The sequence below is a fragment of the Euwallacea fornicatus genome, chromosome 16 (genome assembly GCF_040115645.1).
Source record: "Euwallacea fornicatus isolate EFF26 chromosome 16, ASM4011564v1, whole genome shotgun sequence".
Classification (NCBI taxonomy): Eukaryota; Metazoa; Arthropoda; class Insecta; order Coleoptera; family Curculionidae; genus Euwallacea; species Euwallacea fornicatus.
Window position 1 is genome coordinate 1731940 of NC_089556.1, and position 15314 is coordinate 1747253.

General features: G+C 32.9%; 2 protein-coding genes across 4 annotated transcripts; one reads left to right on the plus strand and one right to left on the minus strand.

The window, feature by feature from the left end:
- Nucleotides 1-4803: 4803 nt before the first annotated feature.
- Baldspot (elongation of very long chain fatty acids protein baldspot) lies at nt 4804-8010 on the minus strand. Its single transcript, XM_066291299.1, has one exon. The coding sequence runs from the start codon at nt 7643-7645 to the stop codon at nt 6788-6790; it is 858 nt and encodes a 285-aa protein (XP_066147396.1). The 5' UTR covers nt 7646-8010; the 3' UTR covers nt 4804-6787.
- A 611-nt stretch (nt 8011-8621) lies between these two features.
- Nucleotides 8622-14744, plus strand: Pof (Painting of fourth). 3 transcript variants are annotated; one of them, XM_066291285.1, is made up of 14 exons: nt 8624-8880; nt 10019-10070; nt 10129-10241; nt 10301-10379; nt 10444-10664; nt 11036-11160; nt 11794-12066; nt 12171-12332; nt 12404-12608; nt 12841-12902; nt 13021-13241; nt 13382-13467; nt 13569-13618; nt 14241-14744. In XM_066291285.1, the coding sequence occupies exons 5-13, from the start codon at nt 10496-10498 to the stop codon at nt 13616-13618; spliced, it is 1353 nt and encodes a 450-aa protein (XP_066147382.1). In that variant the 5' UTR covers nt 8624-8880; nt 10019-10070; nt 10129-10241; nt 10301-10379; nt 10444-10495; the 3' UTR covers nt 14241-14744. The 3 variants fall into 3 exon arrangements, with proteins under 3 accessions (XP_066147380.1, XP_066147381.1, XP_066147382.1); XM_066291283.1 differs by lacking the exon at nt 10129-10241 and having other exon boundaries at nt 8622-8880; XM_066291284.1 differs by lacking the exon at nt 10129-10241 and having other exon boundaries at nt 8622-8880; nt 14244-14744.
- The last annotated feature ends 570 nt before the right edge of the window (nt 14745-15314 follow it).

Consider the following 15314-nt stretch of genomic DNA (forward strand, 5'->3'; position numbering starts at 1 on the left):
ACCTAATTTTTCTGATACGATTCAAATGATTTTTTTCTTTTTTGGGTCCTAGCAGCGACTATGTTTACAAAATACATCCAAAAAATGTTGAACACAAACTTGATATGTTGATTTTTTCTCTGATCAGACTGATAGTTTTCTAATTATATTTGAGAATAAAAGTTTTAATCATTTTTTGTAAAATGTCGAAAACCAAAAAGAATTTGGGAGGGTGAATGTGACATAATTATTAAAAATTTCCAATATTAACAACTCTTACCCAATTTAACATATTTTGAAATTCCACCCGTTTTAGAGATAGGACAATAGTAGTGACACGTAATTAAGACAACATGTATGTTTTTTTACACAGTTTTTTATACTATAAGATACTATAAGTGCACAAACCCCAAAAATCTGCAACTTTCAACGAAAAACGTGAACGTTTCAACTATGTATGTATATTTTAGTCTATTTCAAACAGAGAGATGTAAAGTTTCCCATCTTTAAAAAATAGTGTCAACGTTACACTCTATATTTATTCATTACACAATTTGCATTAAATCAATTTGAGATTGAAAAGGACGAACGATCGTATTATACGAGTGCTACATGTGCATTATGCGCACTCGTGTCTTTTCCTGATTTAGGCTGCATGAACATTTATTGGTCGCAAATAATTTATAATTTTATGTGCATGAGTTACATTTTGAGGAGAATTTCATGAGCCAAATGCTCTGTATTTATGACTCCATTGTAAAATTGTCGACTAACCGATATTGGCAAAAAAATTTTTTGGCGGTAAAATTTCTCTAGTGATTATTACTGTGGCTAGAACTTAAGGAGATCTCGAATTTTTAGTGTGGGATAAGCGGTGAATGAAATTCCCGCGATAGTTGCACAAGTGCAAGTTCCCGCCGTAATTTGTCAGTGATTGGTCCAGCGCAACGATTAGATATCTGCATTACATTGTTCAAGTACCAAATTGGATAAATGAATGAAATTCTCAATGGAAGGGAGTTCGACATTGAGCACCATTACCATTTAATAAGTAATTAAACTTTATGTTATTATCGATCCAACATAATGAGCTAATACAAGAAATCATTTATTGAAAATGGATCAATTTAGAAATGTCATTATTAATTGAATTGTATCACGGTTAAATTGGCCAATTTTCCTTATAATTCCTTCATTAAATTAATTTAAACAATATTATATGCATTTTGAAATTAATTACAGAATGCTTTTGCTCAGCAATATGATATTTAAGTTCTGTATGTAAATGCTACGCATACCTATTCGAATTCCTAGCTATAAATAAGTATGTGGGTTTTATTGCAATCACTTAACTGATATTTACAATATTTTTTAAATTTTGATTTGTTTCATATTTAAAACATACTAATTAATCTCTGTCCTCTCTCAACCTACCCACTAAACTTGATGAAATTTTGCCAAATCTTGATAAAACAACGGTTAGGAACCACAAATACCTCAGACTTTTATTTATTTAATGTCATTTTATATGTAGAAGTTTAGGATATTTGCGAACAATACATTAGCGATTGTTTAACGCAATTGAAAGTGGGCGATTTCAAGTTCAGGGCTTTATTCCGTCTATATTTACCATACGATATAAATAAATAATGCAGGTTACTAGGTCATTATTTTTAAGCTGCACGTAAATTATTATTGTCGAGTTGGTAATAAATTTTTTGCACACCTAACGAACATAAAAGAGTAAATATTATTTATTTAATCGTTACTCACGTAAGTCACTTGGAGATACACAGGAGCTCCGTGCATGGTGAGTACGTTCCAATGTTACATCCAGTATTGGTTTGAGAATAATAGGATTACATGCAGACATACATGTACGCGGTGTAACGTATCATCATGGAGACATTTCAGGGAGCGATAGTAACATGTAGGCGTACAAATAGAAAGTGAAAATTTTCTGGTGAAACTGAGCTTCATTAAAAACATACTTATTGGAAATACTAATAATTAAAATAATTCCAATATATTCTATGGCCTTTTGCCATTTCTCGTGAATTTTTCGAACATCTTCGATTTTAAAGGAACGCTGGTCAACTAGATGAAACTGCATTGATCCGAATCGATTCTGTAGTTTCTGCAGCACTTCTGTTCAGTTTAAAACTCTTAAATTTTGTCTGGAAACAATCATATCCTAATCACGTTTTATACACTGAATAACAGCTCGTGGGTAACCGACACTTTTATCATATAAAACCAATGATTATACCGCACCTGTTCAAAATTGCGGATCAATTGGACGCGTCTAAGTATATTTTTAATGGGGCTTACTTCAGTGTTCAGTTTTTTGAAGTAATGTAAATATATCTTAACCAAATTATAAAAACTCTTGAAAATATCTTTTCAAAAATGTGCAACTTTACCCCTCTGTATATTAAAAATCGTGCGTTTTTCACAAAGGAGCTATCCACATTTTTTAATTTTAAAGGGTACTATCGTCCCCTAATATACCTCCGTGCTGATACATTATACCCTATTTAATCGAATCCATTAAGTTTCCATATTGCCAGTACAGAGTGCGCGAAGCAAGTAACTCACAAAGCAATGTGGGTTACCAATTTTGTGCTAAAAATAGCAAAAGATCCCCTTTTTGGGGACCCCCTTAAAAAACTTAAGGGGACTTTACTCTCACGCTAAAATTGGCTGTATTCTCAATTACGACGTTGTATACGCCGCATCAACTGATCCAAACCGACTTCTATTGTTGCAAACTGGTTGCTTATGTGTAGATAAACCTGCTGTTATTACTTAATTATTAAGCGGAAATCAACGTTTTGAGGAATTTCCAATTGGTCTATATCGCCTATGTTTGCCACAAAATGATCGTAGATGGGTCATCCGCAGAATTAACACGATTGATACCAGCTTTAAGACTTCTCATAAAGTGAAACAAAAGACATGGTAGTTTCAACAAAACTAAATATACATTTACAAATAGTACCTGAATATTTATTTAAACGCAGATGCCCGGTCACAGCCTTGAGGTGGCAAAGAAAACATCCCTACTTTGATTGTCCCGAAAAGGGAGTGACTTAGTAACTCATATATATCATTCATAAATAAAACAAGGCAATTTAGCTATTATAGGCATAGAAACGTTTTATACATTTTGTTCTATGTACCAATCATAAGGTAGATGATTCACCAAGGTTGGGAAATGGTTTGTTATCACGCGAAAGTTTAAATTACAAGGCGCGCATCGGTGAAGGATCTAAGCTGTGAGGGTCACAAATACTGCTAGATATGAAAAAATTCCGTTAGAAATACCTAAATTAAAAATACATTAAATCTGAAATACAAAGCTATAACGTGTCTTGTGTCACCATATCGACGATGACCTATCATTTGACAATAATTTCCATAGAAACCATTTGCCTTAGATTGTCAGGTAAACAATATTGAGATAGTGGTTGACTTGGTTTAGGAACACGACGGATAAACCTACTTCACAGCAACCGTATCTATTTTTCATTCCTGGTCTCATGAAATATCAACATTAATTGGTCTAATTTTCAAACTAATTCATTAATTTCCTTCCCTTTCCTAATCTCCAAGCATAAAACACGAAAATTCAGAATTTACTCTTTTATATTTTTCGTACCTAGTTTGTTACACCTTCTTTGTAAACTAATTATACTCCACGGAGACAATTAATCACGGTTTCACGATTAATCACTACAATAAGATAACAGTTAAACTAAATAAAATAATTACAATTGAAATTTCTAAGCTCGTGTCTGCATACATTTGTTCCAATAATCCTCTTGATAAACACCAGATAACTTACAACGGCACAAATACTGGCCAGTTTGGCAATGTAAAGAATATTTTCATGACTGTGAAGTTATGGCCGCATTCTGCATATATATGCAAGACTCGCGGTTCAAGGGCGGAGAGAAAAAAACGCAATTCTCAGAGCACTTCTTTATTCTCCGTGAACCAAAAATGGAATCCCGATACCACCCGGTATCCATACACAGAATACATCCCCTCTTCGTGAGAGAACCGATAAGATGGAAAGGCTGTTCGCCCTTTTTCCCACGGGTACCAAACCCCCCTAAACGTCACTCTCATCTACGCTAAAGGAATTTATAAACAACCCTCTCTTCCCACGCTAATCTGGGGAAGAGTTTGGTACCAAAAGCCTGCACCACTTTCAGATAATGCCAATTAATGGTCTTAACATAAACAAGAAATGCGAAGATTCGTGACAGCCCTTTTACCATTTTCTCGCACTTATCTTGGGAGGAATTTAGAGCTAGAACCCCATGATATTTTCAGATAATTGATTAATTGTTTCAACATGGACAAAGAATGCTCACATATACATATTATACAGGTAAGGCTTAAGCTATGCTCAACTTAGGTCTTAACTCACTCAAGCCCTTCTTTAAAGGAATTTCTTGCTGTCTAATTAATTTTATTTGTAACATGAACTTCATTCTTATCGATAGGACTCTAATAGCTTAAGCCCTACTTGTACAAGTCAGTCTCAAAGAGGATTCAAAAATCCGAATATAACACTTCTTGCCATCGTTCGGTCATGCAAATAAATCAGATTTATCGAATTTTTAATATTGCAGCATAACTTAATGGTATGTTGGTCTGGTAAAATAGGAAGGCTTGTAAAACTGTCGTGTATTTAAAAAAGGAAAAATGTATGCATAAATAATTATGCAACTTATCATCAACGTTTAATACATTTGCACTATTAAGTAATAATGACATACAATAAATATCATTAGGATGAAAAAATAAAAATCATTATATTTAAACGGAAGCTTTATTTCTGCTTTTTATATAACTTTTAAGTACATCACAAAACAGGTAAAAAATTCGATTTAACGAAACAAAAAAACTACAGATTCCAATTTAATATTATCGTTAGGTAAATAATATGCGCAAAAATCATACACGATGAAATTATCTGGACTTGTGACTGAAAATTGCTCAAATAATACAGGAAAACGTACATTAGCGAATCGAATTACTTATGTGTTCTTTGTATTCTGAAAATTTCAGTTTTTATTAACTTCGCTTAAACTTAGCATTAGATAAAATTGCTATGTTTTAGGAAGCCGAAAGGTTCTAAATAACGAACCTACTCATTTAACATTACATGAATTTAACGCGATCTATACAATGTAATGTTCCATAATATTTATGTAATTAACCACTTATATTGTAAGATAAGTATGTTAGGGATTTAAATCCTTGTACTATAGAGGGACACAAAGAAAAAATATTTACAATGTACATTTTAATGCAAAAAATTCATTTTTATTACGCATGCATCACAATCTATGGTTTATGCGGGCTGCAGCATAAAACGATCTCTATAACGCATACATATGTATTTATATGGTTGCTTGAGAAACAATATTAGAAAATTCAATTGTGAGTTATCTTGACAATTTTTTTAAACAAATTCATATTACTTCAGAACATTTGGAAGCGTTAATTAGTCGTAATATTGATGTCTTTGTTATAAAAAATTGGAGCATGAGACCGTTTAAAGTGGTTGTGACTCAAAACTCACTCTGTTTCGTTTCGTGTTTAGCAATATATCATTGACATTTTAAAGGCCCCCTCATACTTTTGTATTATAAAATCCCAATGTATGTATGTGCTCTACATAAAACATGGTCGAATAAATAAAAATCGTTAGTAATTATCTAACAAATCCTGTAATGTCTGGCCTAGTGTGTGACATTTGCACATGGGTAACATACGTAACCGAACAGAAAAATTTGCTTAGGCTACGAAATGAAAGGAATGGATTAAAATCTTTAAGAGAAAGTAAAACGTGCGTTTTAATATTCTATACAGTGGCAATAATTTATAAACTAGTGACTAGTCCGCGAATATAATAAATACACCCCACCCAGCAAGTAAAAAATAGGTTTATCCCCATTAATACAATAAAATACCTCTTTTTGTACACTATCCTTATAGGGTACCTTTCACAGCATAAAACTTAACTTTAACATTCTCATGGTTGAAACTAAGCCTAACATGACCCATATTCGAGTGGTCAGGCTCGGGAATAATACTCAGTATCAAAGCCTTGTGAAATTGGCATATTTTTAGCAAGATGATACTTAGATCATCGTCATAAATATACATCATGTAAGCAATTGCTCATAAAAGAATGCAGTGTCTTGTATGATTGACAACTTAAGAAGGAAAAAATTATTAGTTATAGTGTATTTTAATTATAGTTTTTAGGAGAAAATCATGCCAAGAAATTAACCAATGATCTGCCCTTATTTCCTCGTTTCTATAGAAATCACCCCCTTTGGAAAATGACTTAAACTTTGAAGTTCCAGCAGTAAAACTATTAATTACAAACTAAATCAAACAGTTTTCAAAATGAGTCTGTGAAATTTGCTTGTTACGAGGTTCTTGCACTGGGCATTACATAACGGCGTCCTCACTAGACTGCATCAATTTAAGATTCCTAGCCTTGATAATGAGGTTATTTAATCCCGCTGTTGCCTACATAATATATTCTTATATGGGAGATTTAAACTTGGATTTATCTTACTTATGTAACAACAAATAAACTAAAAGAAAGAGAAACGCTGAAATTTCACAACGCTAAAGTAGGTTGTGGTGGTAACAACAGGAAAGCTGTTCCTATACAAAAATTTAGTAAAATATGCAATTTTTCAATAATAGTAAATCTGTATATTAAAAATGCATCTGCAAGGAATGTTTGACACAGCAGTTCTCTACATAGTTTGAACTACTGAACTTTAGATTTCATTAAAGGATAATCAGGGTTTGTGGAGGCAGTTTTCCTATTACTATGTTTGGCAATGTAGGCTTTGTAGAAAAACCTGGCAAAAAGTACAAAGTAACTAAAATACATAGCTATGGAAAGCTTGACATTGAAAGGAGTCACATGACACTCAATACCCTGCTGTAGCAGCTGATGGGCCCACAGATTGATGGCGCACCCAATGACCATTTGCAGCAGCTGGAGAGAGGTTATAACCAGGGCTACCTGGCGGGGAGGGGGGTGACCCCAAGCTCGAAGTGCATAATAAGAGTACATAATGGAATGGACGCAATAATTCATCACGATGAACCATCTAGCACTAGATGTATACTCAGTGTAACTAAACCACGAGTACAGTAGCACAGTAATGTGGTGATACCAATGCAGGAATATAAGGGGTTGTTTGCGAAGGACTATAAATATTGTGTCCCCTAGCTCAGGGAGCTTGCTGAGCACAAACATAAACGTCCAGAAGCCAGACACTTTGTCTTGCTCAATAAAGGAAGGCACACAAACCGAGTGATAGAGCCCATGATGGTTCAAAGAACACAGGAATTCTGGAAGAGTTCGACAGGCTCCCATAATGCTGAAAGTGGCCAGGAGAGTGTTCCACATGCACAGAGTGCCTCTTAGCTCAAATCTAGGTCTGTGTTGCATTAAGTATTGTCCACCAAATATCAACACCATGTAGACACCCACATAATAAAATCCCCATGTCCAGTTGTCTTGCATCCATGTTCTTGTTTTCTGATGAATGAAGTCTGACTCAAAATTGAAAACGTAGGAGTAATTGGGTAAAGTGACTTGGTTGTATTCTTTCATTTTCCCTACAGGCACTGTTCTCACTTTACTTTCTATCCGAATGAATTAGACTTTGCCGCTTATGAGAAATAGTTTTCACATCTGGACAAAACCGGTACCGACACACTTTCCACCGTACCGTAACCGAAACTGTAAATTTCCTGGCCGATTTACCGATTTTAAAGGTGTTCGCGGACGGCTGTTTCTACTTTTCATCTACGTTTGCCGCTGCCGAAACGCACGCCCAAAAATGCGGCTGTGCCATCGCTATATGCGCATGTTTGAACTCCTGACTCTGCCTAAGTGGCGCGCTTTCATGTGATTTATGAATAATTTAATGGCTTTAATTACTTGCGAAAACCACAAAAATAATTAGTTATTTTTTATAGTGATTGATGGCAAAATTGTCACAGTCATTGTAAAGAATTTTGCGCCTTTCATTATATCCCCATCTTGCTTGAAATAATAAAATATTGGATACAATTCTTACCTTTTGTGCCAGCATCTTCACCCGAAATTAAATCTAAATCTTCTATACCTCTAAGGAAGACAAATCACGATCTTCCCCCAATTAAAAACTAATTAATTAATTAAAACATAAATACAATTTCAAATGATGAAAATATATAAACAATTTGGACAATAAGTTGACAGTTCTGTCAATTTGACATGCCTATGACGTATCGAGATTTTAGATTTTCTAACATACTTAAACTACTTCAGCTACTCGAAAGGTTCAATATCAAGAGTAAGGTGTTGGTACTGTGGGCTTTGTGAAATTCTATTCCCAAATATGATTTATCGTTGATTTCATTTTCATTGGTGAGTATTTTAATCTTGAGCGGAGAACTGGATTACAGCGTCAGTTAAAATTTCCTTGTTATATAATACGTAATGCATCCTATATGAAATGAGAGTTAACCTCAAAGCCCCACAAACTGGAGTGTGAATGCCTCGTAAACTGAAATCCCCTAGTAGTGTATTGACGTTGACTTTTTGTGTTTTATTTATGTTTTTTCTACATTCAAGTTGGTTTTGCCATAACAACTAAGAATTAAAAGCTTTATTTTTTAATTAAAATTTAAAAACTTACTAGTGATTTATTAGTTAAAATATATAGAAAGGATTAATAATGAATAAATAACTATTAAAAATATCCAGTGAAAGTTCTTACCCAGTACTATCCAGGAGTATTCAAAGATAATTTGAAGGAAAAGACTATGGAAGACTTCAGTAAGCCTCCTCCAGGTTATCGCGTAAGTGCCCCACTTTATATTTTAACTAGGTGTTTAATAAATTGTAGCCGTATTTTCGATGTTTGTAAATTAAAGTGGAGAAGGAACTTTTGTCTTGTAACCACATCAGACTTTTGAAACAACAAAATATATTATAGGAAATTTTTAACTATATGTTTATAAAAGTAATTTACTTTTCCAGACAGCAGTATTAATTTTTGTTGTTTTCGTTGTCATTTCATAACAGCTGATAGTAGTTAGAGACTAGGGAGTTATTAGCCACATAGTTCAATACTTGTTAACATTACATTGAGGTATATTCGACATTATCCCTAAATTAACCTAATTAACATTAATGGGTTCAACTATGTATGAACTAATGCTGATAATCTCAAGCAATCTTTTAATATTATTGTTATTGATGATTTTGCAATTTTGATAGAGGGACAAAGAAGTTACCAGAGACTTTGTGAAATTTTGAAAAATTTAAAATGCTTATGCATATGCATAATAATAATACAAGTAGCAAGTTTTTTATATTATCAAAATTTCACATTTTTGTCCCTTTGTCCTCAATATTTTGTGCAAATTATATCTTAAAAAAGTAGAAATTTGATTTTATAATTCAATTTCTATGGGAAATAATAAATGTAATAACTTGTAAGATGTGGCAAAGTAGTGGGTAGTAGCGGCACACCATTTTTACCACGTTCTACTTCTTTTACTGTGGTTCATGAGGCTCCTCAATAATTATTTTGTTTGTAGTTCTTGTATTATGTGAAAACACAGTAATTAACACAATTTAAATAAGCATACCCTATAAATTGTTTGGACAACTAGTTGCACTGTAGAATATATTAACCTACCACACCACATTCATTAAGGCTATATACATATCTTACAATATTTGATGTAATGTGGTCTCATGTCAAGCAAAATAATAACCAAACTTGATACTAATTGTAGCTAATCTTAAAATGACATTTGACATTAGTCAAATCTCAGTTCTATTATGCTGCTATATTGATGTTCTAATTTGCAAATCTTTACCAGTAGTAATAACTGATTGAGGTTGAACTATGTACTAATGATTTGCAAACTACTAGTATAGTGATTGCAATTTGATAATTTTCTCATATTTTGGTTTCTCTGGTTATAGCAATCAAATTCATTCAGGGGTCCAAATTATGTGGCAGTAAAGAAGGAGCCAGGTAAGGATTTTGCAGGATTGGGAACACACTGCAATATTAATTATTCTATTCTTAATAGTATATTAAGACACTGAAGATGAATGTCATCACTAAAGTCATGAGTAAAATTAAAATTTTTGATTCTCTTAAACTGCTGCTAAATCAGTCAATATGCCATGCTAAAATAAACATGTAATAGATCTTTTGCACAATATTTTTATTTAATTTTATATAATTTCAATATAACCTAGCTGCGAGCCTAAATGAACCTTCAATATATGGGAGATATGGATATTATCAAGGACCAAATGTTCCAAGTCTGGTTAACAGGTAACGAAACTTGTAGAAAAAAATATTATGTATAATACATATAGTAAATCTGATAATTTCCTAGACCACCAATTCAAAGTCCATTAGCTAATTCATCACCTGAATTATCTCTACCAATGCTACCTCGTTCCACTGCTCAAAATACTCCCACACCATATATGCCAATGTTCTCAGAACCTCCACCATATCCATATAAGAAGACTATTAGTCCATCTTTGGGAAATGCCACAAGTTCAATCCGGCCTTATGGAAGGATGAATCAAAGTTCCAGTTTCCCCTCTTTAGGTATTAATCAATAATTTATTATTAAATGAGATTATGAGTGTCAGAAGCTTTTCTTCCCTCATTTTTGGGATGGTGCTTGAACAAATAATTATATATATTTTAATAATACTGTCAAATAACTAGAACTATTAGACTATGCTAGTAGAAACTACTAGTAGAGATTTAATTGGTAGGCCCAAAGTTCACTAATCAAATTATAATTCAACCGACAGAAATCGTCAAATATCTATCAATAATGCCATAGAATGAAATAAAACCAAAGGTTAAAATTTGTCCATAAAAAATACGCGGACTTAACCAGTTAAAAGTGCTTTTGGCTTTAATACTTGTCAGTTTTCTAGCAGCCCTGTAAATCTAGTTATTTGGTACAGGGGCTGGACAGTATGTTGCCGTGAAACAAGGCAATATTCGTCCCCAGTGGGCGCAGGATGATTATGGATATTTCAAAAAGGGCTATAACAACCATTTAAATAGAAAGAGAAACATGTCACATGAGGTGAGTTGTGTTCATTTTCAATCAGATAATTTAGATATTACACATAAGTAACAATTGTTTATTATGTGTTATATTATGGTCAGTCTTAATTATTTTAAAGTGTATATCTTTCACTTGATAAATCCCAATGAGTGGCCTCTTATTCATTAAGAATCTCTATATTTAAAGATCTATGTTTTAGGAAAATGACTACATGGGACATAAAAACAACTAATTTTTCACAAATTTCGCTTAGAGTAAACATCAATACAGATAATATAAATTAAAAGTGGCAGGTTAAATGAACAAATATCACTTACCTCAAATCGACTTGTCACCTAAACTTTAACAAGAGTTCTCATTTGCACAAGAATGGATGTATTATATTTTCAGAAAGGTTTACCTGAAAATATTTTGTCATTCTACCGTTCTAAGAACTCCTACTTTTATTTAGTTCTTATTGTCAAAGAATAAAAGAAAAAATAAAATCATGAAGGCACAACTTTACCTCCATTTACCCCTCAATTAATATAAAAATGTATTTTCCATTACGGTCCCATTTGAATTAAAAATTTATTTTCTATGAAAACTTTTTTAAATTCAAAAAAGTTGGCTAAAGTTTCCAATTTACATTGGATTTTTTTTTTATTTTAGGCCGATTCTACCATGCAAAAAAACACAGTAAAGAAAAAGAAGAAACCTCTATCTCAAAACAAATATTCCAAGAAAGAATGGACTATTGAGGAATCACAGCACGCATTGGATGTGGAGACAGAGCTCAATAAGTTGCACAAACGCCACCAGTTGGTTATAAAATTTCCAGATTTGGAGTTGAGCCGAGATATTGTATCAAAGTTGCATCCATTAATTGAACGTGTATATTTTCAACAGGCGTACACTCCTAGATTTTGTTTTGTATCTTTATCGGTAAGTAGACAAGTGGAGTAGAAATTTTGTTTCAAGAACATAGCAAAAATAGGTTCTTTTTATTATAATTTTCTTTACTTCCAACTTGTTTTTCTTCAATATAGGATGCATCACGTATTAAGGAAACTATGGAGGATCTAAATAAAACGAAATTCGGTTATGGGTTTTTAACTGCTGAGCCAAAAACCTCCAAAGATGATCAGTCAGCTGAAGGGCCGGAAGATATTGATCCTAAGACACTTTATGTAGGGAATTTATCACTCGAGGTAATAATAGTCTATAATTTGCTAAAATTAGAATTAACACGCACATATGAATAATTAATTGTATCTGTCAGGTTACTGTTGAGGATGTGGTGAAAGCTTATCCGAAGTATAAAAGGATAGACATCGGTTTTGCCAAAAAAATGAAGTATACGAGATATGCTTTTGTGTCTTTCAACTCTGCGGAGGATGCAATTGAAGGTTTTCGAAACACCCACAACACTGAAATGTATAGCAGGAACATTATTGTGCGGTTTAGGAGATTGCACGGAACAGTCGGTAAGTGGTTTTTGCCTGATTACTTACAGAAAGATGTAGGTAATTTATAAAGAGTAGAAAAGTTCTTTGCCAATAATAATAATAAAAAGTTTTATTGTCTTATACATAAATTTCTTTTAATCCTTTCAATTAGCCCTAAAATATTGACAATGCAAACCGAGTAATCGAAACGCGGTTTAAAACAATAGAATCATCTACATATGTATGATTAAAATACTTTACTTTTGAACAGGTCGGCCAGGCGAACCCAAACTTCAAAACACCCGTAAACGAAATGAGAGTAGTGACAGTGCCGTATGTAGACATTACTTTATTAGCCATTATTTAACTTTGTCATTCTTGATAGTCAACATTTTTCAATTTTCCTTTCATTATTTCAAATATGTTAATTTTTCCTTTGTGCAAACTTTAGAATTCGGAAAGTTTCACCTCGAGTCAAACTGACGTCGGCAGTGCCTCCAAGGCAAATGGCAATTCTAACTTAAGTACTCGTTGTATTGACGGAGGACATTGGCTTTACTCGGGTACATCTGAAAATCCCGAACACGGGTCTTTAAAAATAAAAACTGAACTTCCGGAGGACGTTTTGCAGAGCTCTTTAAATGCCAAAATATCGACTCCAGAATATCATGTGTGAGTATAAACATCAGTACATACAGTGTAATATATTTAATCTTGACAAGCAAACGTCTAATGTTTGCATTGGTGAGTTTATGTTATAACAAATTGTATTTTTTTTTAATGTTAGTAAACATTTTATATTGTTATTTTAGACCCATATGGCTTAAAACTGAACCTATCTCAACCACAATAGACGTAATGCCAATGGTGATTAAGGAAGAACAGGAGATGGATCCCGGTATGTGAATATATTGCGCAATTTCTTTTAAGTAATAATTTAAATATATCACAAAAATACATTCAGTTCACTCAAATTTAAGTCGAAAATAATTTTTCCAGTGGCTGCCCATTTCCTAGAAGAAGACTCCCATTATGGTGGCTTCAAATAGGTAAGCTTTCGCTTTTTAGGCGGTAACACACTGCTGTTACGTCTCGCCAACTTAATTGATATTATGGCTTTTCACGTCATGTTACAAAAGCATGTTCTTGTAGTTGTTCTACATATTTTATTTCAAGGTAGTTGAGTTATTTTCACGCTTGATTTACACTACAGGTTTGGTAACAGCGAGTTCGGTTTAATTACTCTAAACAACAAAGTATTCACTGATTCAAATTATTAAAGTAGCGGCAGCTGGTTTCTCAGGATAAAAAAAAAGAACAATTTTACCGTGCATCCTTTCATGTTTATAAAGGCCACGTTCCTAAATTGTAATTAGCCGATTCAAATGTAGTCATACCATTTGCACATTGCTAAATTTCAATCGAATACAAATTCTCAATAGATTCCTTTCCAGTTAATACTATTTATTAAACGAATTTAACTTGCTTGTTTGGTGTTGGATGTTCATTCGGAGTTCGTTTGTCCAGTGAATGCTCATCGTAACTGAAATTAATGAGTTATGTACTGACTCTTCCCTGTCCTCTGTTATTGATTTGCGCGACTATTTTTAAATTCTAAAAATCACGAAAATCTGAAACTATGATCGTCTGAATCAATATTCACCTTTATAGCAGGAACCATGATATTCGTCGCAATCTTCACGCATTCAACAACGTCCATCAAAAGAGTAACGGCTTCGTTTCTAAATAGGTTTTAAATGAAATATTGTGCCCATCTACATCAGTTATAAATATGCACTTGTTCAGTATTTAAAGACAATTTTCAGTAAGTAAGGTTCAAATGTTGAGTGTATGAGGTATCTTAAAATTATAACAATATTTTTAAGTATAAAATTAAGTATGTTTAGTTAAGTGTAACTTAAGACGTCACAACTAATTACTTAGTAAATCTAAGTCGCATAAAGACGTCACAATCTAATTTTAATATTAACCTTTAGTTAAGCGCGCCTAGTTTGTTGATACAATAAGGCGCATAGTATACTTTGTACAGCATTACGTTATTTTGAAAAAATATGCTTTTTTCAGAATGAAAACGAGACAAATTATTTCTATATTAAAATATATAACTATGATAAAAACAAAGGACAAGTCTAAATAAAAATTATCATAAAGAAAGTTAAAGAACCTTTTCACGAAACATAAAATTTTGCAGTTTTGACGGTTGCAATAAGAATCAAATTTTTTAAAATAAAATTTATTGACTCTTTGAGGAGTTTTCATTGTTACTGCAATTTTTGCATTTTATAACTATGTATTTGGCTATGTTCTTTGCAGATTGAACATTAGCCGAAATCGGATACTATAGTTGTTTCTCTGTTTTTGCGCTTACCACAAATTACACGAGCTCATATTTTCTTGTAAGATTCTACGTAGAAATAGCTTTTGGTCTAAGGGTAAGTTTTCTTTCAAATGAGCTCTACGCAAGAAATAGGCGAGTTTTTCATGTACTCTCTTCTAATCATTCTTAGTGCCTTTTACCTCCTGGTATAAAACTTTGCTATTAACGCTGTTTATGTTTATTAGGGGGGAAAAAAATACAGAAGGGCCATTTCTTAGTTTTTGAGACGGATACGGCGTTGGTAGATTGTTTGGTGAGATGTGTTAAGAGTACAAATTACACCGGCGCACCTAACTAAGAGTTAATGGTTCTTAGTTGCTTTTAAAAATTATCGATACGTTTTACCT